The 22,730-nt window shown below is 37.8% G+C and overlaps 1 protein-coding gene across 1 annotated transcript; it reads left to right on the top strand.

The window, feature by feature from the left end:
- The first annotated feature begins 902 nt into the window (after positions 1 to 902).
- lrrcc1 (leucine rich repeat and coiled-coil centrosomal protein 1) lies at positions 903 to 22,352 on the top strand. The gene is made up of 19 exons (XM_084732984.1): positions 903 to 1,276; positions 2,626 to 2,831; positions 3,002 to 3,067; positions 3,161 to 3,328; positions 5,537 to 5,703; positions 6,476 to 6,682; positions 8,183 to 8,382; positions 9,152 to 9,326; positions 11,674 to 11,822; positions 12,931 to 13,135; positions 13,878 to 14,017; positions 15,343 to 15,544; positions 16,152 to 16,337; positions 18,172 to 18,346; positions 19,561 to 19,724; positions 19,953 to 20,161; positions 20,271 to 20,408; positions 21,330 to 21,465; positions 22,077 to 22,352. Exons 1-19 carry the CDS (start codon positions 1,233 to 1,235, stop codon positions 22,185 to 22,187), a joined length of 3,048 nt encoding a protein of 1,015 aa, XP_084589110.1. The 5' UTR covers positions 903 to 1,232; the 3' UTR covers positions 22,188 to 22,352.
- The last annotated feature ends 378 nt before the right edge of the window (positions 22,353 to 22,730 follow it).

Here is a 22,730-nt window from a genome sequence, read left to right on the forward strand (position 1 = left end):
TTCCAACTCTGTGTTCTCCACAGTCAAAGTTGATATATCTCACTTTGTCTCTGATGATTTCTTTCATTCAGACACCATTTAGGGGAGATGGAGGAGTGTTGTAACACCGGGTTAGTTGTAACACTGTCAGTGTGACCAATCAGAAAAGAGCTCTGGTGCTGTCATCAATATCGCACACTACTATTTCCTTTTTCAGCTCACAGGTGAAGCAGGATGTTTCTATGTGCAACATTGTGAATTTTGCAGCCAAGGTAAGGTAAGTATAGTTTTATCAAGATTATTCATTTTTCGCCTACTGTTCATTGTATTGTAGATGTAATTGTTTCACCAATGTACCTGAAATTGCAGTTTTTCTGGTTTAATTTGATGCTTTATAATGCTACCTTCAAGCAGGCCTGGAGTGACTAATCTGGAGAAACAGAAATATTTTAAAATCCAAAGATTAAACCTGTGGTTTCCAGCTTTTTTGACTTCTGACATTTTACAAAAAGCAATGTGTAATCTGGGTCACAATTTGGATGTTTGAGTTGTTAGCAGCTTCACCAAATAGTGTTTTTTTTTCCGTCTAAACTTCTTCTCACATGGATTTGTTACAATCAATATTTAAATGACCCAATATATCACCAAATATATAGAGAAGATATTAGAGAAAGGCGCCAAACCAGGACTTTTATTTCACGTTAACAACATTTTGTTTCTAATAAGATACTTGTGTACTTTTACATTAGTAGCATCTTTCATGCAGTGTTTTTAAATTGCTGTATTGCTACTTTTACTTCTGTAAAACAAAAAGTCTGAATACTTCTTCCACCCCTATTTAATATTTTTTATCTAATCTGTTAATAGTCTGAAAGGAGGAAGCGAAAGTTTCCCGGATGTTGCCGTTACTACGTCACGGAAGAAACAGGAAGTCGGATGCTAGAAGCGGCTAGTTCAACTCGACAGATGAGAAGCTAAAAACAACAACAGATATTTTAACGGATTAACAAGTGCTGCTTAGGCTATTAGAAAATATAACTGTACTTGTCGGCTGTTTCAACATTTGTAACTGTGCTTTGTCAACTCCTCGGAATGACTTTGCCGTCTGAGCTCGATCGATAGTAAACTTTTTCTTGGATGCTAGGTGGCTAATTCCTAGCAAGTGTTCTGCACATTTAATATGACTGCTGGTAGATCTCTTAACGTTTAACCTTCAGTCAGTCTGCAGTTTTCAACGATAGCTGCATGTCGTTATGGGAGACAAGGAGTTGAGTCTTATTGACCAGAATATAACAAGGTAAACTAATGTGAACTTATCACTGCTCTATTTTTTAAAGCCATGTTCGACAGTTAGCTAACTAAAACATTGTCGTGCCCTGAGTTGTATTAAACGTTGAATTAATTCCTAGTTTAGCTAAGAGAAGGTACACAATGAAAGCTGCCCCACTACAAGTTACAGTCAAGCCCTTTAAATATATTAGTTACTTTACATAAGTGAAAGTAAAGAATTATTATTAGCTAGATGTACTTAACATAACTTACTATCATTATGTGGCAGAATGGCTCCTGCTAGTAGTTATGCTATTGTGTGGTATGTAAGTCATATTATTGGATTTATTGGATCATTACTTTAATTTATTGATGGGTAATTGATTTTACTGTGGCTGACAAACACACACACACACACATATATGTATTATATATATATATATACATACATATGTATACACACACACACACACATACATTGTGTTTTGTGTGAGTAGCATAAAGGGAACCATAACAGGCTGCAAGTAATAAAATATAATATTTCCATCTGAAATATAGTTGAGTGGAAGTTTAAAATAGAAAAAAAGAACGTGTTCAAAGTACTAGTACCTCAAAACTGTACTAAAGTGTAATGGAATAAATGTACTTAGTTTCATTCCACCACTGATGAGGGGTCCTCGTCCTCTATTCCTGAAAACCTGTGATGATGACTTAATATTGCTTAATATTGTTTGCCATCATTACTTAATTTTGTTAACTGTGAAGATTGTTGCTCATTATTCTGTTGACTGACTTATTGTTTCCATTGTAATACTCTTACCTCTTTGGGGCTTTTGAAAATGGAACAATCTGAGATGGAGAAATCTCGGTTGGAGTGCTCATAGATTTTGCTTCAAGTTGAGGGTTCACAATCCCAAAAGTTTATGGACCACTGCCCTTGGCCTTTAAACACAAGGTTTTGTATCTGGATCAATTAGTTGATCTACAGAAAGTTACGCAGTGACAATTTTGGTAGTCAGTTATCATTTTGGACATTATATCAGCTAAAAATGCCAAATGTTTACTAGTTTCTACTTAAATTATTACTTATTTTCTGTGTTTTATATATATAAACTGAATATATTTTGCTTTTGTAGACTGCTGATTAGACACATTTTAAGCTCTTGATGTCTCAGAAGTTGTGATGGGCATTTTTCAAATTTCTTGGTACATTTCATAGACTTAACAGTTAAACTATGAATTGCTGAAAATAAAAATAATCCTTTGTTGCTGCACATTTTAGAATATTTTTCCTGCAGAGCAAATGGGTCTGGGCACAAAATGATTTTAAAAATTCCATGTGAATGTGTTTTTTTCACCTTGTTTCTTTCTATTTAGCTTGCTGGATGTCCCCCTGAGTCCCACGGTAACATCACTCAATCTGCACAGCAACCACATCCCAAGGATCGAGGGCCTGACCTCAGCTTGGCACCTGCGGCACATAGACCTTTCCTCCAATCGCATTTCTAAAATTGAGGGTCTGAATTCCCTCACTTCCCTGAGGACTTTAAATTTATCCTGTAACTTAATCACCAAGGTTGAAGGTGAGTCTTTAGTCACCATTTTATGTGGACACTAAATGTTTCAGCTTTGTGGGTGTTCTCCAAGTAATAATTCTTCATTAGAGTCTTTGAGTGTTTACTCTGATGTTGCTGTCATTGCTTTATGGGCTGTAAAATCGCTCAGTTGTTAATGTCCCCTCCCTTTACTTCAGGACTGAATGGCCTTGTGAACCTAACAAGATTAAACTTGTCCTACAATCAGATAAACAACCTTACTGGTGAGTTGAATACAGACTGAACAGCTGTCTTTTTCTACACTCAAACAAAAACACTAACAAGTGACTGACATGTCAATACTGTTTGTTGAATAGGTCTGTTATATCTTCATGGCCTGGAATACAAGTTGAAGCAGATCAGTCTCCATAGCAACCACCTGGACAGCATTGATCACCTCCTGCAGTGCCTGCTGGGATTGCAAAGTTTAAGAGAGGTCGCTTTGAGCCAGTATGGCAGAGACAACCCTGTGTGCAGGTCACCAGGTAGGGTACAGTTTTTACTAGTATATTACCAGCAAATACAGGCCTTTCACAGATAGATCTATCAACACATGTTTGCTGATGTGAAAAAAAACAAACACAATTACAAAACACAGTTAGAGGAAGTGGAACTAATTAAATATATTCAGTTTAGATACTGTTAAAAATGTCTGATACATATACTGTATTTCCAGGGTGTGTCATCACAATGGTTTAAATGGCTATTGATAAAATTGTGCGTGTGCGTGTATATACATATCTGTATGTATATATATATATATATATATATATATATATATATATATATATATATATATATATATATATATATATATATATAGATAGATATAGATAGATAGATAGATAGATATACATAAACAAACAAAACAAACTTATACACTCAGTTCTCACTTTATTGGCCATAGCTAGCTAAAATGAATACAGTGTGATTTCCTGCAAGAGATGTTACATTTGTGAATGATTCTTCTGATTCTTTTCAACTATATGGCGTAGTCAGAAAGCATAACCATTTGGGAAATCAAACTCAAGCCACGAAAACATCTCTTCTGTTGAGAAAAACCTTCAGTTCATTGTCGCATAAATTGTGTTGACGGAAGGACAACTTCATTTACTTTATACATTTCATACAGGGGGTAAATTCACTGACAAAGCAGAGGGATTTAGCATCACCTTGTGTAATGTTTACAATGCAAAGCATTGTAATTAGTTCTGAAAATGCAAGTAATTTAGTGCTACTAAATCTAATGTACACAAAGTAAATGAAGCTGTATTAGTGGGATGTTTGAACCTGATCCAAATCTTATTCTATCATTATCTCAGTGATTAGTTCACATATAAACCGAATAACCCCCTCTCCCTAAAAAAATAAAAAATAAAAACAAGCTGTTCTTTTGAACATCTCTCTGAAAAGAACACTCATAAGATCTGGATCCCTTCAATTTCCATCACTATTTCCCTCTGCATGCTGAAAACCCTTCTTTTTAGAAAGAAGCTTTTTAGACTACTCCTTGATACGCCATGCTAGCACATGATCACTACCATTCATAAAAAGAAACAAACAAACAACACTTTATATACTTGATGCACTGAACATGCTTGTAGTTCTTTTTTGTGGAAGAATGCATTTAAGTTTTTGAGGGCATCTTGTTCTGTTTACACTTTTTGTAAATTGATTTGGACAAAAGAATCTGCCTAAATAATGTTATATAATGTTACACAACAGTCCTGCACAAACCCTGTAATGTTTTTTGTTGAAACTGTTTTAGAGATACTCCAAAAGGGCAACTTTATTACCCCTTTGGAGGCTTTATATTTTGCTATTCTGTCCACAACATCAATATGAATGAAGGCAGACTGAATATTTGAATCACCTCTCAGTATAATATAATACAGTTCAACAGCATGACAAAACACAGCCTCCAAAATCATTTATTGCAGGTATGTTCTGTACTTTAGAGAGATGTACCAAATAAACTGGCAACCGTGTGTAAAGGAAAGAGAGACCTCATCATTCCGTGTTATGAACAGCCGATATTCTCCTTTCGGCTGTTTTTGATGAATCACTCACTAATCCAGAGAATAAATGTTAGCTCTTGCAGAAGAACTAACTCATAACCCTCCCCTGTTTTGTCTGTAATGAAGATCAGTGGTAGTCAAACTGACAGCCAATTTCATATAGTAATGACTGTGGTCTACTTATTTTGACAGCAGTCATATGAATGTAGAAACCTTAACCTTGTTTTCCTTTAAGTTCTGCTGTGTACCCATTATCCATGTCTTCCTGTTCATGATTAATTCACAGCAGGAGCTGTTAAAAGCATGTGTTTAAATCCATGAGGGCGTACTTAAAGCATTCTTACAACCCTTGCTGCCAGTATGCACAGATACACACATAAAAGCAGTGCTCAGTCCTCATTAAGTGAGCCACATCAATAGTGCATTTGAGGCTGGCACGCATAGAAGAGAGGTTATTCATTTAGATATAGATTATTTGGTTTTATGCAACACAACACCTGAGCTTTTATCCAGGCCAAACACCACTGATGTCACAATACTGAATAATGATGTTCATGGGTAGTCATGCAGCTTTAACCTGGTCAGGTTTTTCATATGTATCAATTAATCAGACTTTATTTTATATTGCACTTTTCATACAGGCAAAATGCAATGTATGTATGTGTCTTATTGTAGGTTACAGGGAGATTGTTATGCAGTCATTGCCTCAGATCTCTGTTCTGGATGGCCTGGACCGGCTGGGAAATCCTTCAACTTTAGGTTTTGGGAGTCCCTGTGATATCCCTGGTCTGGAGGACTATGTGGACCTCCTGCTGTCCTCGGATACCAGTCACAATGAAGCTGTAAGTTCTGATGCCATGTTACCAGTAGTAGCCTTTATATTTAAACCCTTATATTTTATTAGAATTAGCATATGTCAGCAATTTTTTTTCACGCCCCCAGATTAGAGAAGCAGAGAGGAGTAATGGTAAAGAAGTTAAGCAATGTGGCAAAAAGTATTTTAGCCACCTAACATAATCATTATCTAATTCAGCTTTTAATAAAAGCTTGCTGATGCAAGAGAATTCAAGCGTCCATATTTTGCATTGAGAAGACCTCTGATAGATAAATAAAGAAAATATCTTTGTTTTTGGATGTGGCATTTGTGTGCACAATAATTAATCCATAATCCAATTTTGAAGGACTTTTTTCACATCTGTATGTTTGGCTTTTGAGAATATACACACACACGCAGGTAAAAAAAAAAGTGTGATTTTTCCACTGCAGAGCCTGTCCTCTCATCCCAATGGTGTGAACAGAAAAAGTACAGTGTTGTATTACTGAATACCTTTCAAAGACTCTATTACTCAGGACCTGCTTGCTGTGAAGTCACCATGCTTATCATTGAACCAACTCTGTCACCCAAATGTTATGTAATTTAGTGGATTTATGCCAGTGAGTGAAAGTTGGGGAATTTGTTCTCTTTACCAATAAGTTACTTAACACATTCTTTGCATCAGTTCGTCATATTAGCCATCTGTTCTGTTTCTGTAACAAAGACACAGTCGGACCCCCGATGTAAGAAAGTGTTCCCGTGAAATTGAAACAAAAAGCTCATTTAAGTTTCCATTGCAGGTTAGAGGGGATGTCCCTCTCACCACACCCCGCATTGATGAGGTGCTGACCCAGTTTCGTCAGCGAATTCCCTCTGAAGTGATCGCAGATTCGGTCACACAACCGGATTGCCAGCCAGTTCGTTCCGCTGTGGCGGATCCAGCAGACCCAGATAATGAAGAGCGCATCAGAAAACTGGAGCACCAGGTGTCCCAGCTCATCCAGAAGGTGCCTATTAAACCCTGCTGACAGCCACTAACTCATTTATTGAGAGGTATTTGTGTGAGGTTTAATGAACAGGAGGTGACATAATATATATGTAAAGATAAACATATTGGTAGGTTATTTATCAGTAAAAATCAATAGTGTTTGGCCTGCATGTGTAGCCAAGGGTCCTCTAGCAGTGTTTATGCATTTTCATAGTGAGGAACATTCCCTTCCCCACTTCCTAAAGATGCATACTGGGAAAGCTTAATTTGTCTGACCTATGTTTAGACTTATTACTTATCTATCTAGGCTGTATAAGCTGTTGTGATGTGTGGGTTCATGTTGACTTGCTAGAAAATACCACGGGCTCAGGCAGGCAGGTCAAGTGAAAGAGCAATGTTTCAAGGAAATTATCAATAACTAACAGCAATATTTGGTACAATGTTCCACCTCTCACCTTCTCTTACAGACATGCCGGCTACAGGGGTGTTGTGCATACCAGGTGCTGTGTCAAAATATGTTAAATCCTTGTTTTTCTACGCAGTGCAGCCAAACACTCGGCTAAAAAGGACAGTATAGACCCAACATATTCATATACACATACGCACGCATATGTGTGAGTAAGAGAGATGGATTTCATGTCTTTAATGAAGGGTTACTTGTTTTTCTGCTATTCATCAATAAAGAACAATGTTACGTTTGTTTACTTAGCCGAGATCTTCCATCTACAGTGGGTGGGGGAGAAAGAGGACGATGTAACAGTCTCTAGCTGCTCCCAGCAGCAGGATCAGCCCCCTTGCAGAGCACTGTGATGCGATGCTCAGTCCTGACAATTAAAACCCATTCTTGAGAACACACTGAGAGAATTTCTTCAAACTTGGCACAAGTGTCCACTTGGACTACAGGGATAAACTAAATAGATTTTAGTGGTTAGAGGTAAAGGGTCAAGGTCACTGGGTCCTCATTAAACATATTTTTGGCCGTAACTCAAGATTTCATATGCTACTTCTAAGAAGATTTCCCACAAATATCTACTAGGATGAAATGAAGTGATGATATTTTACATGCAAAAGGTCAAAGATCAACTTGAAACACTGTTACATTAAGATGTTACAGTGTAAACAACAAAAATCTGTAATTAAATTACAATTACTAATCAAAGTTATGGTGTTTACAAAGGGGTTACATCTAAACATTCTTTTTGGATTGCCTGATGGAAATCTGCGCTGTACTGAGTGCACCATTGTATTTAATGCATTTTTTTGTGGGTATTTTTGGGTGGTGCAGATTCATAATGGGCTGAGTGGGTGCAGGGTTCACTAGTAGGCTGTATCTCAGCTTGTAGAGTCTAGTAGTTGTTTATCTTTAGTGTTTCTACGTTGATCAAATATGCCTTATATTTTATTCCTTCATTATTTAGATAATTTTTGTCCAATAATATAGACCGTTGAATGGTCATTTTATCATGTTATTTTATCCCAATTATTATATTAATTAAGAATTTGTGCAATATTTACTCAGACCCCTGCAGGTGAGAAGTCCAATAGCGCTACTGGTTCTGTGGTGATGGTGCGGAAAGCCAAGAGGGACACAGATCGCACATCAGAGAGTGAGTGTGACAGCGGGAAGGAAAACAAGAGATGCATCCGGATCCCCAAACATCGTTACAGCACAACATCTAGCACGACTCCCAAGGAGACCGAAGGCCGGAGATCAGACAGGTGATTCTTTACCTGCATACAGTATTTCTACACAAAAACAATGTTTCAACTGTCAGGTTAACTACTCTGTGGGGAAAATATTTTTTTTTGCCGTCATGTTTACACGTTGACTCCCTGATTTTGTTATAGCAGCTAACTGCCGCCCCCACAAAGCCCCAAAACACATCAGAACTGAAGACATTTTCAGCTCTATTAGACACCATAACAAAATCAGGGAGTGTACCTTTGAGTAATGATAATCACATTTGCACACTTGCCAAAGTACATAAGTGTTTATGATCTAGTAATTGACAAAGTCTGGAATCATAATAATCAAACACAATATGCAGCATTTTGCTCAGCATGCATCAACTTAACATCAGAGGAAAAACTTTTTCCTCTCAGCTGAAAGGGGGTGGTACATTTTCGTCTCTATGCGATGTGGTAAACTTTCCTCCTCTCTGGTAGAAATTACAACTGTCATCAAGCTCCCATGATTAACGACCGTGCTTCTATGGTCTACCCCCTCATCTTACTTCATCAGCTGCTGATGACATGTACTCAGGACTCAGTAATTTAACTTAAGTAAGCTCCAAACTGTCCTCATCAAAAGCAAGGTGATTTTAAAATATTAGCTCCAAATTCAATTCAAAGTTGTTCAAACTTCACCTACCTGTGTAAAGTGAGCAAGTCATCTGCTTTGACCTTTATAGAGCCAGACATTTGCTAGAGGGCTGTTTATAATCAATTTTACTGCTGGTTCAATACCTGTGATTTGTTTTATGTGCAGCGATCAGGAGAATCATAAACAGAGGAGTTCAAAGTCTGCTGTGGGGCCCAGGAGGAAGGCTGGTGGTGCGGGGGGTGTAGGCTCAGCGGGGCCAACAAGGACAGCACCTTTGAGAGGCGCTAAGGCCTCAGGCAGCATGAAAACCAAATCCACTGAGGAGGAGGAAACCTACAGGGTACGGCATGGATAAGTCACCTGCTGCGTAAATGGCAGCTTCTATTTTTATTGAATGAATGTAATATGAAAAAGGTTATGTCCCCACACAAGAGGGGACTAGACATCCTCTGTGTGCTGTGCACATATCGCTGTGAAACCACACTTTTGTTTGTATTTCTTTTTATTTTACACAAAAGCATGCACAGGAACAGAATAATAAATACTACTTGTAAAAAGAACTACACAACAAAGATGATAACAAAATAACATTTTTAATCAGACTTCTTGAGATAATAGTAACACTTTCTATGAAGGTCGTGTCTGCAATGCATTGTAACCACATCCATCATCCATTTATAAGGTTTTATAAAACTCTTTATATATGTTCATAATCATGCATGATAACTTAAAAAGGTTTACAAAATGTTACAGGTGATTGTCATAATGTATTATAAGTTCAATATTCATAATGCTTTATAACTGCTAAAGTGACAATAGTGTTTGAAAGAAGAATTTGAGTCCTGGTTACACAGCACATTATAACTACCATAACTTTAACCAGTTATTTAGTCTCATAGTGAACTGTTGTAATGTTTTGTAACACAATAAATTCTAAGTTACTGAAATACTATTTTGACTTACAATCTTCAATTATATGCTATACAGTATGACTTTGTGAGCTTTAAGTGAAGCGACAGCACTGTATAAGGTTATTAACAAATATATATTTATACATTCATGATACTCACAAACCTTGTTATAGGTTGTAATGCATTAGTATAAACATTTTCAAAGCATTTTGTAAAAGCCTATAAATGCATTATAATGATTCATGAATGTGCTCATATTGCATTATAGACATTACATTCACTACTCTAAAGTATGTTCCAGTGTTTTCAGTGATATGTCAATGATACATTATTTGAAATGTATAGTATAGTAGTAGTAGTTAAAGTATCATTATACTCAGAAGGTCAACATCTGTTTATTTAAAGAAGGGTATGTCACTTTATTCCCCAAAACTTTTTTTTTCTCATATGTGGTAACACTCCAAGAGCTGTAACAGACTTTGATTTATAAAATCGGTGGATTTCCCCTTTATTCGTCAGTATTTATATCCGTTTTTCCACATTAAAAGCTGCAGGCACTAAATGTGCAGTCAGTTTCATCTCACTTTTCAGTACTTCTTGTCACTTCAGAAGTGCTTAAATGGTGGTTTAAAGACTGTATCTCAGCCACTCCTTCAGTATCCAACATTTATTGAAAACCCACCCACATTACCTGTGCCCAAATAGCAAGAGATGGCGAGGGGACCTGACGTTTGTAGAAACAAATGCAGCCTAAACTTACAAAACCCAGTTCCAAAAAAGTTGGGACATTGTTTAAAACATAAATAAAAACAGAATGCAGTAGTGTGCAAATACTTTTCAGCTTGTATTTATTTGAGTACAGTACAAAGACAAGATATTTAATGTTCAAACTGGTCAGTTTTATTGTGTGTTTTTTTTTAATACAGTATACACTCATTCTGAATTTGATGTCTGCAACATGTTTCAAAAAAGTTGGGGTTGTGGCAACCCTCAAAAAACACCTGTTTGGAACATTTGACAGGTTAACAGGTTCATTGATAAGAGATGATAGTAAACTATTGATCATCATTGATGCTGGTACATACAGGTTTTAGGAGCAACATATGCTGCCATTTGCATGTGTTACAGCACCATGGCTTTGTTGTAATAAAGTGCAGGTACTAGGCTGGTCTGCCTGCAGTCCAGACCTGTCTCTCACTGAAAATGTGTGGTGCATTATGATGTGTAAAATACGACACCAGAGACCCTGGACTGTTGAGCACCTGAAGTCGAGTATCAAGCAAGAATGGGAAAGAAATTCACTTTCAAAACTTCAACAATTAGTGTCCTCAGTTTCCAATCACTTACTGAATGTTGTTAAAAGAAAAGGTGATGTATCACAGTAGTAAACATGCTGTCCCATTTTTTTTAGAAAGTTTTGCATGTATCAAATACAAAAGGAGTGTATATTTACAAAAAAGTGGATATATAGGTGTATATAGTGTATATTAAAAAAAAAGAAATAGCTGGTCTTTGTACTGTATTCAGAATGTAGGTTGAAAAGTTTTTGTAAATCATCACATTCTCTTTTTATTTTTGTTTTACACAATGTCCCAACTTTTTGGAATCAGGATTTATATATTAAACAACCAAAATATATGCTCATAATATTTACATAAACAGAAAAATTAGACAATTTCTTTTAACAGCTATGCCAATTTTCTTTAGTGACTCATAATTATTACAAAAAAAGCTTCAGTGTTTTTTAGTTGTTCATCCCCATCTATGTGCACTCAGACTATTGTGGAAGAGCGTGACCAGGAAAGGGAGAGGCGTTGGAAGGCTGAGCAGGCTGCGAGGAAACTAACAGATGATCTGAAGTGCCTGCAGACAAAGGTCAGCGAGGAAAAAGACCTTCAGAGCATGGCCCTGCACACCACGGACAGGTAAAAGTGGCTGTACACACAGACGCACACAAACTTCCATGTGAATCAGTGCAGTAGTTCTAAAGCAGATATCATGATGAAAAAGGATAATTGAACTTGTCTCTGTGGATTTTAGTTGTCAACTGCATAATAGATTCTCATCCATTTCTACCCTCTTCATCTCTTGTATTGGCTCTCCTGAGACCAGGACCTGCTGCTTGTCTCATCCTTGAACAATGAGTATCCGTCCCACCATTAAAATTCCTCACAATCATTGTCCCATAGCCTCTCATTAAATCAAGCAGACACTTTGGCTCCATTACCCGACAAACCTTTAAAGTACGCCTGCAGTTTTCTGTGATAATAAAGCTATTCAGAATAAAGATCACTAACCTACGCACCTATCTTGCTTGTATGCCTTACGTATATTTAAATTCCAGAGGCTATCATTATCTATTATTAAATATTCATATCTCACATGTGAGAACATTTGGCTCTGAGCTTCCTCCCTCCTGCACGGCACAGATAGAGTCAGGTGGAACTATTTTGTGCGCTTGTTCTCGCTTGCTTCACATTGTGCTTAGATAAATCTGCATTATGGGTGTAATTAGAAGCCCGATGACAAGCATATGTCAGCAGTATTACATGAATCAATCTTAGCTGTCACTTTCTAATGACACTGAACACGGCTGCTGTTGTTGACTTGCTCACTCATCAGGAAGCAGATTATAGACAAATGAGTTATAGCAGATTTGAAGAGGGAGCTACTGTAGGTGGTCATACAGTTTTGTAGTTGTTCTGTGTGTCCTGAATTCTCCTTTTTCAATTGTTTTTCTTTCCACCAGAATGCTCTTTTATATCATGTTTTTTCCTAGGTCCATTTTTATGATACTTCCATTTTCTCTCCCTCAAGATAAGAATTTTTTGACTGTTCTATAATGTCAGATTTCTTCAATTTCACAGGCTATCGCATTTTTAACAGCGAGACATAAAACACGGAGGACAATCAAGGTTATCACATAACTGATAGCAGTTGCAGACACCAGTTTCCATACACAATAAAGACAGACATTCTGGGTATTACTCCCGCTGCTCTTGCATGCTGTTATCATGTTTTCTCCTCATCCAGACTGAAAGAATTGTTGCTGAAGGAGCGATCGGGGCGCTCTGAACTGCAGACTCGTGTTGAGGAGCTGGAGGGGAGGTGTCAGTCCCTAACCCAGCAGCTGGAGCAGGGTCACAGCCGTGAAGAACAACACAAGACTGCGCTGCGCAGACTGGAGGAAAGCATCTCCCATGGAGAGGCGCTCAGGGCTTGCCAGCAGGCTGAAGAGGTAGATATTTGGTTAAGTATACCTGAAAGCACTTGTGTCACCATTTTGATGCGAATAGTGTGCGTTCAGTCAACGTGGATCTTATCAATTCCCAACATAGAAATCAGAAAGTTTAGTTAGAGTCACACAAGTCACACATGCACACCTTCAGTTTCTTGTAGATATGTGTGTAGGAGGAAAATCCATGGGCAAGAGCAATGAAAAAAAAAAAGGACTAATTATAAGTGGACGGTTTACAAAGATAATACATAAGGATAACATAACAAACAAAAACAAACCTTAAGCAGCTTTCTTAACTAAATTGAATATATGAGATAGCGGTGCATTCCATATCACTGAACCTCTGGAAATTAAACCAAACTGTAATTGAGATGTTCTACAGATAGGAAGCCTGAGTTTACAGTTATTTTAAGTGGAATAATTATGGAATCAATGACTGTTGGAATATAGATCATGAAAATATGAAGGAAGGTTCCGGTGAAAAGAACCATGTCCAAATAAAGCAGTTTGTAGATGGTTGTCTTGATAAACACTGATGATGAAAAATAATGGTTAAGATGAATGAGTTTTATGTGCAAAGTCAATAATTCTTAAGGCTTATTTCTGAAAATGAACAATTACCATGCAGTGTCCGCCACAGTGAATAACTGCAGACAGATGAAAGGACTGAGCAGACAGGGGCATTCAGCTCTGATAGTATATGACAGGCTACTGGTGTAAAACTTGTGCTGAACTTCCTCAGATGAAGCGGCACCAGGAGCTGGAGAACAAGGCAGCAGCTCTGAAGAGAGAGCTGGACATCCAGAGAGCCTCGGTACGTCAGCATAAAGACAAACTGCAGCAGCTGCATGAACTGCTGGCGTCCAGGGAACAAGAGCACAGGTACACCTGAACCCAAACCTGAACGTCTTCCTGTGAGTGATGAGCTTCTACACAGATGCAACATTTTTTGCCAGAAATCTTTCTTTATTTTATGAAAGCACATAATGAACACACCCTGGCATCATATCCCCTCATAATGGAGCATGCTATGAGTGACATGCAAACAACCAGTCATTTTTTCTCCTTGTCTTAAATAGGTTGTTGAAATAATTATCAAGTTTGTGGTAATGAATGTTTCACCTGTATTGCACAGCCCTACTTGTGGGGTTGTTTCACCAACTATTGTCAGTCAAAAATCTAATCAAAGTATCACCACTCAGGTCTGAACAGATGTGCTGAATTTTTGAGTGTTTAACTGTTGAAAAATATTAACAAATAACTAAGTATCCAGTGTCTTAGAGAAATAGTTAAAGGATAAGTTAATGATTTTTCAAGTCTGTGTTGTTAGGTGCCTATATGAACATTGAAACAGGTTTTGCTTTCAGTAAAAGTTTTGTGCAAAAATGTATTACAAAGGTTATCTGAAATGAATATGAGGCCTCAATAGTCTGAGTTAGGGCATGGTGACACATGGATTTGTGTCTTTGCTTCACATTGAGTTCAACTGTGGTGACTGTTGAAATCACAGCCTCGACAAAGAGAAAAGATGTGTGTGTTGTTTGCCTTGGTTGGAGATGGCCATTACCCTGCATTCTCCTTTTTAGTATAAAATGTTTTTTGTTTGTTACTGCCCCTCTACTGCAGCTCAGCAGGAAAATACTGTCTATGGAAACACAGAGCAGGTATTTTATACCAACAAGGCTTTAACTCTGGAGGGTGTCCTCTTGATTTGATTATCTCAGGTGGCTGAAGCCTCTTATTAGTTTCAGAAAAAACCTTTCAATACATTTTTGCACAAACAAGTGATTGTGGATTTTGCGCCACATCCCCCAGCAGAAAAAAAACAGCAGCAATTCTTGCTCTGCTCCAGGAAAACCAGTAGTTGTTCCTCTAAATGTGAATAAACCAGCATAAATACAATGATTGATATGAACAGGGGCAATGGTTACAGCAAGAAACAACCTGTTTCAAAGTTCATATGGTCACCTAACTATTGTTTTAAATATTGTTAAACTTTGAAAAAATGTAACTAATTTCCAGTAGTAGCTATATTCTTTTAGAAATCAGCTACATCAAAATGAAACAAATCTCTTTCCTGTTTGTTGAGCCATCAACTTACTTCTTTCATTTTTTTAAAAATTTATTTTAAATGCACAGTTCACCCACATAACCCTCCAGTCTTTTAAACAGGTCAACATACCCTCCTTGTTTGCATTGCTTTACAGAAAACAGCTGGAGTCGCGGTTGCAGCCTGGCGGGGCAGATTTCCGTGAGGCAGTGGCAAAAGAAGTGTCATCAGCAGAGCAGAGACACGCCCACAGGGAGGCGGAGCTGCAGGAGAAGCTGGCAGAGGGCAGGAAACTGTATGCTGCTCTGGAGGATGAGTTCCGCATGGCACTAACCATTGAGGCTGCTCGCTTCTCTGAGGTCTGCTAAAACATGGACACCTGCCATACAGATGGCCTTTAATCACTTAAGTCTTGTCCTAAATTTTACTCTGTGTCCAGCTGATAGATTATTACTGTGTTCAGGGAAAAGTGAAATGATTGAACTGGAATTGAATCCAGTCTACACAGATGTTTTTTCAGACTGAGGGTGAAAGCTGAGATTGAATTAGGATCATCACTCTGGACAAGTCTGTGATTGCCGCAGGAAGAAAGCTATACAAAATGATTTGAATCCATCTGTACTTTCTTGTTATGGTTACAGATTTCATCCAGCCTCTACACAAAATGAAATCTAGTCTTGATTGCGACCGCTTGCACAATTTTCTTCTTTTAAGTCTCCAACCTTTGACCGTTGAAAAAGTCTGAATTAGATACAGATTGCCAGCCAAACTTTCACTCATGGAAACCTTTAAAAAATTGCCTACCTTTAATCCACAACTCTGAATCCTTTCCTGTCAGACCTCAAATGTGACATTGATTGATAAACCTGTCAAGTCAGGCAATGCTTGGACCAAAAGTCCTTCACTCTGCTCAGCTTGTATATATATGTCGCATTCACATTCCACATCCTCTCTCTACTTCTGCAGGTGAAGGAGACTTGTGATCAGATGACTGCAGAGCTGTTGGAGCTTAAAGCAAGCCTCACCCATTCCCAACAGAGGGAGAAGAAGTCGGGCTCTCTGGTGCAGGAGCTCACAGCCATGGTCAAAGAACAGAAGAACCGCATTTCGGAGCTCATCAAAGCCAAGAGAGACGCTGTTACTGATCTAAAGGTACAGCACTGAAGTAAAATGGCCTTACTAAACTATCTATAGCGCATGCCGCAAGTGCATTTAGGGCAAGTGCATTTCCAACTCGACTTTCGTACTTAAACAGCACTTAATCTGGGTGCAGAGTAAGGTGGAAGCACAAAGAGGTTGTATTTAGTCTCTTAATTAATCATAGGTGTGTTTTGGGATGCAGAAAGGACCCACTTGTAGTGATGCAGGCACAGCGTTAAATCCAGGGGTCGGGTGGGCAGGGTAATAAAAATTAACCGTATGATTAATTGCAGGTGGGTGAAATAGGGTGACGAGGTACGTGCTGGGGAGGTCATGGCTTTCTGTGAGGAGTGTACATGTTCCTCCTGTGTCTGCATGGGTTTTCTCCAGCTTCCTCCCACAGTGTAGAGACATACAGGTTAGGTTAATTGGTTGCTCTAAATTTCCCATAGGAGTGATTGGGAGTGTGAATGGCTGTTTGTCTCTATGTCAGCCCTGACGAACTGGTGACCTGTCCAGGGTGTAGCCTGCCTCTTGCTGGGATAGGCTTCAGCCTCCTGCAACCTCTCAAGGATAAGCAGTTACAGATAGATGGATGAATGGATGGATGGTCAGTCTACCCTTACGCAGTTAGGGAGCATGACTTCAGTGAAATTACTGGAACATTACTATGCTCATCACCGAAAGCAGCCTCACTTATTATAAAATGAAATTGTTAAAACACTGACACATCAATTCAGTGCACAGTAAACAAATTACCTGAAAGCTCAGTCTGCTGGACATAATTTAAAAGATGCTTTAATGATTAGAGAGGCTGCTATTAGTCATATTAAACGTTTTCATTCACACTAAAATGTCACTGCAGCGAATACTGTTAATATTTAAGCAGCAAATCTAAAAACTATATACCAAGTTATAAACTTGACAGGACAGAGGAAACTCTCCAAAGGAAACAGGAACAGGAAATGTAGCCTTATATGGTATTATTGGGGTGTTAACTATACTAATTTACAAGTCTCATGCACGTGCACTCAAATATGCACAGGTGGATAATTTACATGGTTTTCTGAAGTTACAAGTGTTTGTTGAATCTGATGTGGTGTGTTTGTACGAGCCCTTCGTACGAAAAAAAATAAGAAATTTAAGACAAGAATATGAAAATGTTCTTGCATGAGGCCCAATGTTTATTTGGCTGCTTTACTCCAAAAATGTCACTGTATGAACTTCGACTGTGTGAGAAGAACACAGGACATTACATCAGATCCTGAGTAATTCCTGTCAGATTCAAACAATTAATGAAGTTATAGCTGCTGTGGCTCGTGCATAAATACACCTCTCTTTTATAGAGAGAAACTTTAAAATATTTCACCCACCTGCAGCTCATTTGTCATTAATCAGAATGTTGATTTTTTGACCCCACGAATTAAATGCAGTGCCCAGGAAGCGGAGTATATGTATACTGTGAACCTGCGTGTGCAGGCTTATCTTTCTATCTTAAAAATGTAACCTTTAAATAGCAGGAAAATACAGCACCACTGACTGTACACCAGATTTTTGTTGGTCAATGGCACAATCACTTGACAGATTTTTTTAGACAGCACTTCAAGGAACAAAAAAATAAATTCTCTGCTCAGGTTTGAAAAATCACATTATATAGAAGATACAGTAGAGCTGACCAGTTCTGGGCACCAGTCATTGCCTTTGTAATAATAGTTGAGCCTGAGCCTGTAGGAGACGTCTTTGAGATGTCATGAACACTGGATGCGTCCAGCTGCCTTTCCATCTGTCAGCCATGACAGATGGCTGTTGATCATTAATACGGTCTCTCTGACTGTCCCTCTGCCAGAGCCGTCTCCATGCCTTGGAAGCAGAGGTAGAACAGGACCGGCGTCTCAGCCTGCAGCTCGAGCTGCTCAAGAAAGACAAGTCACGACTGTTGTCTCAGCTCACAGCTCAGGAGTCGGTGATAGACGGCCTCAGGACAGAAAGGAAGATCTGGGGCCAGGAGCTCGCTCAACAAGGTGGGAGACGTCCAGGAAGAGTTTGGATGAGCCTCATAGTGCATGGCACAGACTAATGACGAGTTTTAGTTCATGAACAAACACAAGTACAGGTCTTCTCTGAAATCCATGTTACTCTATAATACATGGGTTTGGTAGATGCTCCATATTGGCCATGGGTGAAGAGAGTCAGTATGAAGTAAACATTATCTGTTTGGCTTCAAACTGGACTGTATATTGTTTTATTTCAGTAGTATCAAGTAAAGTCTGCCATCTAGTGGCTATTTGGGTGAAGCACACTCTTGCCCACTTCAGGCAGCAAGGCTATTTTTTCTTCTCTGGTGCCTTTTAAAAGGTTTTTTGTGCATTTTAATGATTTATACAAAGCATTTTGAATTTTTGAGGCATTTTCTGTCTACTGTGTGCAAACTAAAAGCACAGTTCACCCCAAAATCAAAAATACATGTTTTTTCTCTTACCTGTAATGCTATTAATCCATCTAATTGTTTTGGTGTGAGCTGCTGAGTTTTAGAGATATTTGCTGTAGAGATGTCTTCCTTCTCTCTAATACAATGGAACTAGAATTGTTTTCCCTGTTACAAGGGAATTTTCCTTATCAGAAGAAGGTACAGATCATAAAGCTCTCTGTGGCAAATTGTGATTTGGACTATTACTATATATTTATTATATTGTATATATATTACTATTATACATTTATGATATTATATTATAAAATTTGACTTGACTTGATTTGAATAGATGGCACTTAGCTTGTGGTACTCAAGACACAAAAACATACATTTGAAAAACAATAACCAGATCATGATCCGTGGAAAGAGACATTGCTTTTTCCAAGTGTATTTTTTGGTGCTTTGAGCATCACAAGCAGTTCAGTGATGTTTGAGAGAAACTCCAGGGCCAATATCTCCAAAACTTGGCAACTCATGCCAAAACAATCTAGATGGATAAATTGCACTACAAGTAAGAGGAAAAAATGCTTTTGGGGTGAACTGTCCCTTTGACTATACACAGTAGGCAGAATTTTTTCAAAATGCTTGGGGTAAGGAATTTAAATGCACAAAACATTTTACAAACAGGATTTTAAAGGCCCTGACAAGAAAAATGAAATGAATGAGGAATAAAATAAATACAAATAGAACTATCATAGTATTGATAGTAGAACTATCATGAGGAACATGATCAAATTTACACTTTCTTGTACTTGTCTGTACTAGGAGCATCCTTGGCTCAGGATCGTGGACGTCTGGAGGCCAGGATAGAGGTGCTGGGTGATGAACTGGGGGCTCAGAAGAAACAGAATGAGAGGGACAACGACACTCTAAAAATCAAATCCAAAATCATTGATGACCAGACAGAGACCATCCGCAAGCTCAAAGAGGTAGCAAGATACTTTGATTATTATAATTAGTGTATTGTTCTAAAAGCCAAACCACAAAAGAGCCCATTATGCCAGAACCTGCCACTACTTCACCATTATGCATTTTACCATGAGCACTGTATGTGAGTTGGTGTACGATAATGTGCACTTCAGTCTGTCTTATCCTGTTATTATCTTGAGACACACTGAAACAGTTTCTCTGTCTCCTGTCTTTCCTTGCTGTCTAAGTCCGTGCAAGAACGCGATGATCAGATCCGTAGGCTGCGTGAGGAGGCGGTCCAGGCCCAGAAGAGGCTCCAGCAGCAGCAGAAGGAGGAGACAGCTCAGCAGACTGAGCTGAGGGAGCAGCTGGAACATCTGCGTCTCCGCAAGGAGGAGCTGAAACAGCAGCTGGAGGACAAGGATGCAGAGCTCGAGGACGTCAAAAGAGTTCACAGGCAGGCGTCCCGTCACAAACACACAGACATACTAGAGGAATTCTGTATTATGATCAATGTTTCATTGTGATGTATAAAGGTAATTCTCTATATCTATTCTTTGTCTCAGTAATTCCAGTAAGAAGTGGCAGGAAAAAGCGGACCTGCTCACTCGGCTGGAGAGCCAGGTGAAGCACATGAAGGAGAACTTTGATTCCAAGGAAAAACTGCTGCTGGAAGAAAGAAATAAAGCAACAGAAGCACACAAGTATGAGAAAATATCAAATACAATAATAATGGCCACTATATCAAGAATTGATTGGTATTTATTGATTTTAATTTAAAGCTACAGTTGGTAACTTCTATAAAAACATAACTTTATGTCTGTGTATATTTGCTAAAACTGTCACTATTCAATTCAATTAATTAGCTTTGTTGGTATGATTACATAAAATACAATGTTGCCAAAGCAAATCAGTACAAACATGCACATAGTAATCATAATCATAGCAATCAGTCAGTATATCCTGACAGCACTATATGAGACAGATAATAAAAAATCAGGCTCCTCTTACTAGTTTCAACAAATATCAGTTATTTAATTGAATTATCAATTATAGTTTTGTTCATGTTTAAAATAACTTGTGTTTACAGAGTAGGCACCGTTGTATAGATTGAGTCATTATTATGGATAAAATCAGTAACAAGAAGTCTGAAGAAACTTGTTACTTTAAATTAAGTGTTCTTATTCTGTATTTCCATATCTACCAGAATGTGCACACGTTTGTCCTATAATTGTCCACCTCCTAGGATTTAGGGCAGCTCAGCAGCTTTCCTAAATCCTGCAGGAGAGGGAAGTTATTTCTTGGGTCAAGACAGCTGATAAAATAATTTTTCTCAAGTCTAAAGAGAGACCAAATACAGCATGTTTCACTCTGAAAGTTTTTGCACAGTAAGTACTATTTCTTAAATACATGCCTCTTCCATCTCTCTACTGAACTCCAAAACTAAAGAAGTCTGAAGACTCATATTTGTGAAATCTTAATAGACAGCTGAGTGATGTCATTTTAAATAAAATATTTGTTCATTTCTGGGGCCACCCATCCTAAACAAAAACACCTGCTAAATGTACCCAAGACACAAGACAGCATCCTCAAAGGGTATGTTTCATTTGTTGTCTGTCTCCTAGAGCTGCAGTAGAGAAGTTACGTTGTGTGGATGACGCATTTCGTCGACAGCTAGAGTCTGCACAGGCTGCACATCAAGCTGATCTGTTTCGACTGGCCAATGAAAAGCAGAAACAGATTGAACAAGCCAATCAGAAGGTAAAATTTGGACAGAAATGAACAGTATTACTACAATTTAGAGGAGTGAGTTTTATGTCAGTGTGTCCATATATGACAAATATGAACAGAAGCTCTCACTCTAATGGAAATAAGGATTAGTCTTTATGGTGAGTATATTAGATGGTTATAATTAAAATAGTTGCAATATTTTGTATCATACAGAAGTATGATTTTGTAATGTTTTACCTTTTTCGCTGTGTTCAGAAAGGGTTACAGGCCTCTGTTGCTTACTACGCTGTTGGATTTATAATTCATTATACATAATAGGAAAGATTTTGTCACTGAAAATGTTCAGCGACACAGTAGATGATTATCTACCAGCTGTCCTTTGTGAATTTGAGAGACATTTTGAAAATTAATACAAGGAAGTCGGACAAACCCTGTGATGCCGATATGCAGTTTGATAATATCATCATTATGGCCTCCATGGTTTCAACAAGTTTGTCAATTTTGTTTCTTTGTATTTCACCTAACAAAGTTTTGAAAGTCTAAAAATGCTTAAATTTGATTACCAAATGAGTGTGAGAACTTTATTTTGAACAATTTAAAAGCCCTCTATGTGTTTGTCTGTGTATGTGTATTTTCTTCAGGTGTTTGAAGTGGAGGAGGAGATGCGTCAGCTCCTGGAGGAGACAGAAACTAACAAGAGAATCATGGAAGAGAAAATGAAGCGTCTCACAAGTGTGCTAAAAGACTTTTAATACATGAACTACAACTTCTATGCAGCTATGGCGATCTATTAATTTAAACACTAGAATATAGTTGCATTTTTCTTTTAAATAAACAGTTATTTCTATTTTTTATGTTAAGTTATTGTTGTATCTTACCATATCATGATCTATCAAATAAATTCTTTCTTGGCCATATTTATGTATTTACTTTTTAATTATAGGTTATAAAATTGTGTTAACATAAATTCAAGATGAGAATGCATGTTGAGAAATGAGCACAGACAAAGGACAGATTTAAACACGTTTTTTAAATGACAGCAATGTATATAATGAATCTACAACAGTCAAATGAGCCTAGAAAAGAATCTGATGACATCACAACATAGGTAATGAATGTTAAATTGAGTAAGATTTACAATGGAGTATTAGGGCCATCTCAAAATGCAATTTCAACTTTATTCTCAACATTTTGAATTAATTCTCAAAATTTCAACTTCAATGTCAAGATGAAAAATTATTTAAAAAAAAAAAACTTTCTATCTTATGCCAGTATTACTTTGTTCTCGATATTTT

This window comes from Lutjanus erythropterus, chromosome 12 (genome assembly GCF_056507025.1).
Source record: "Lutjanus erythropterus isolate fLutEry1 chromosome 12, fLutEry1.hap2, whole genome shotgun sequence".
Lineage (NCBI taxonomy): Eukaryota > Metazoa > Chordata > Actinopteri > Lutjaniformes > Lutjanidae > Lutjanus > Lutjanus erythropterus.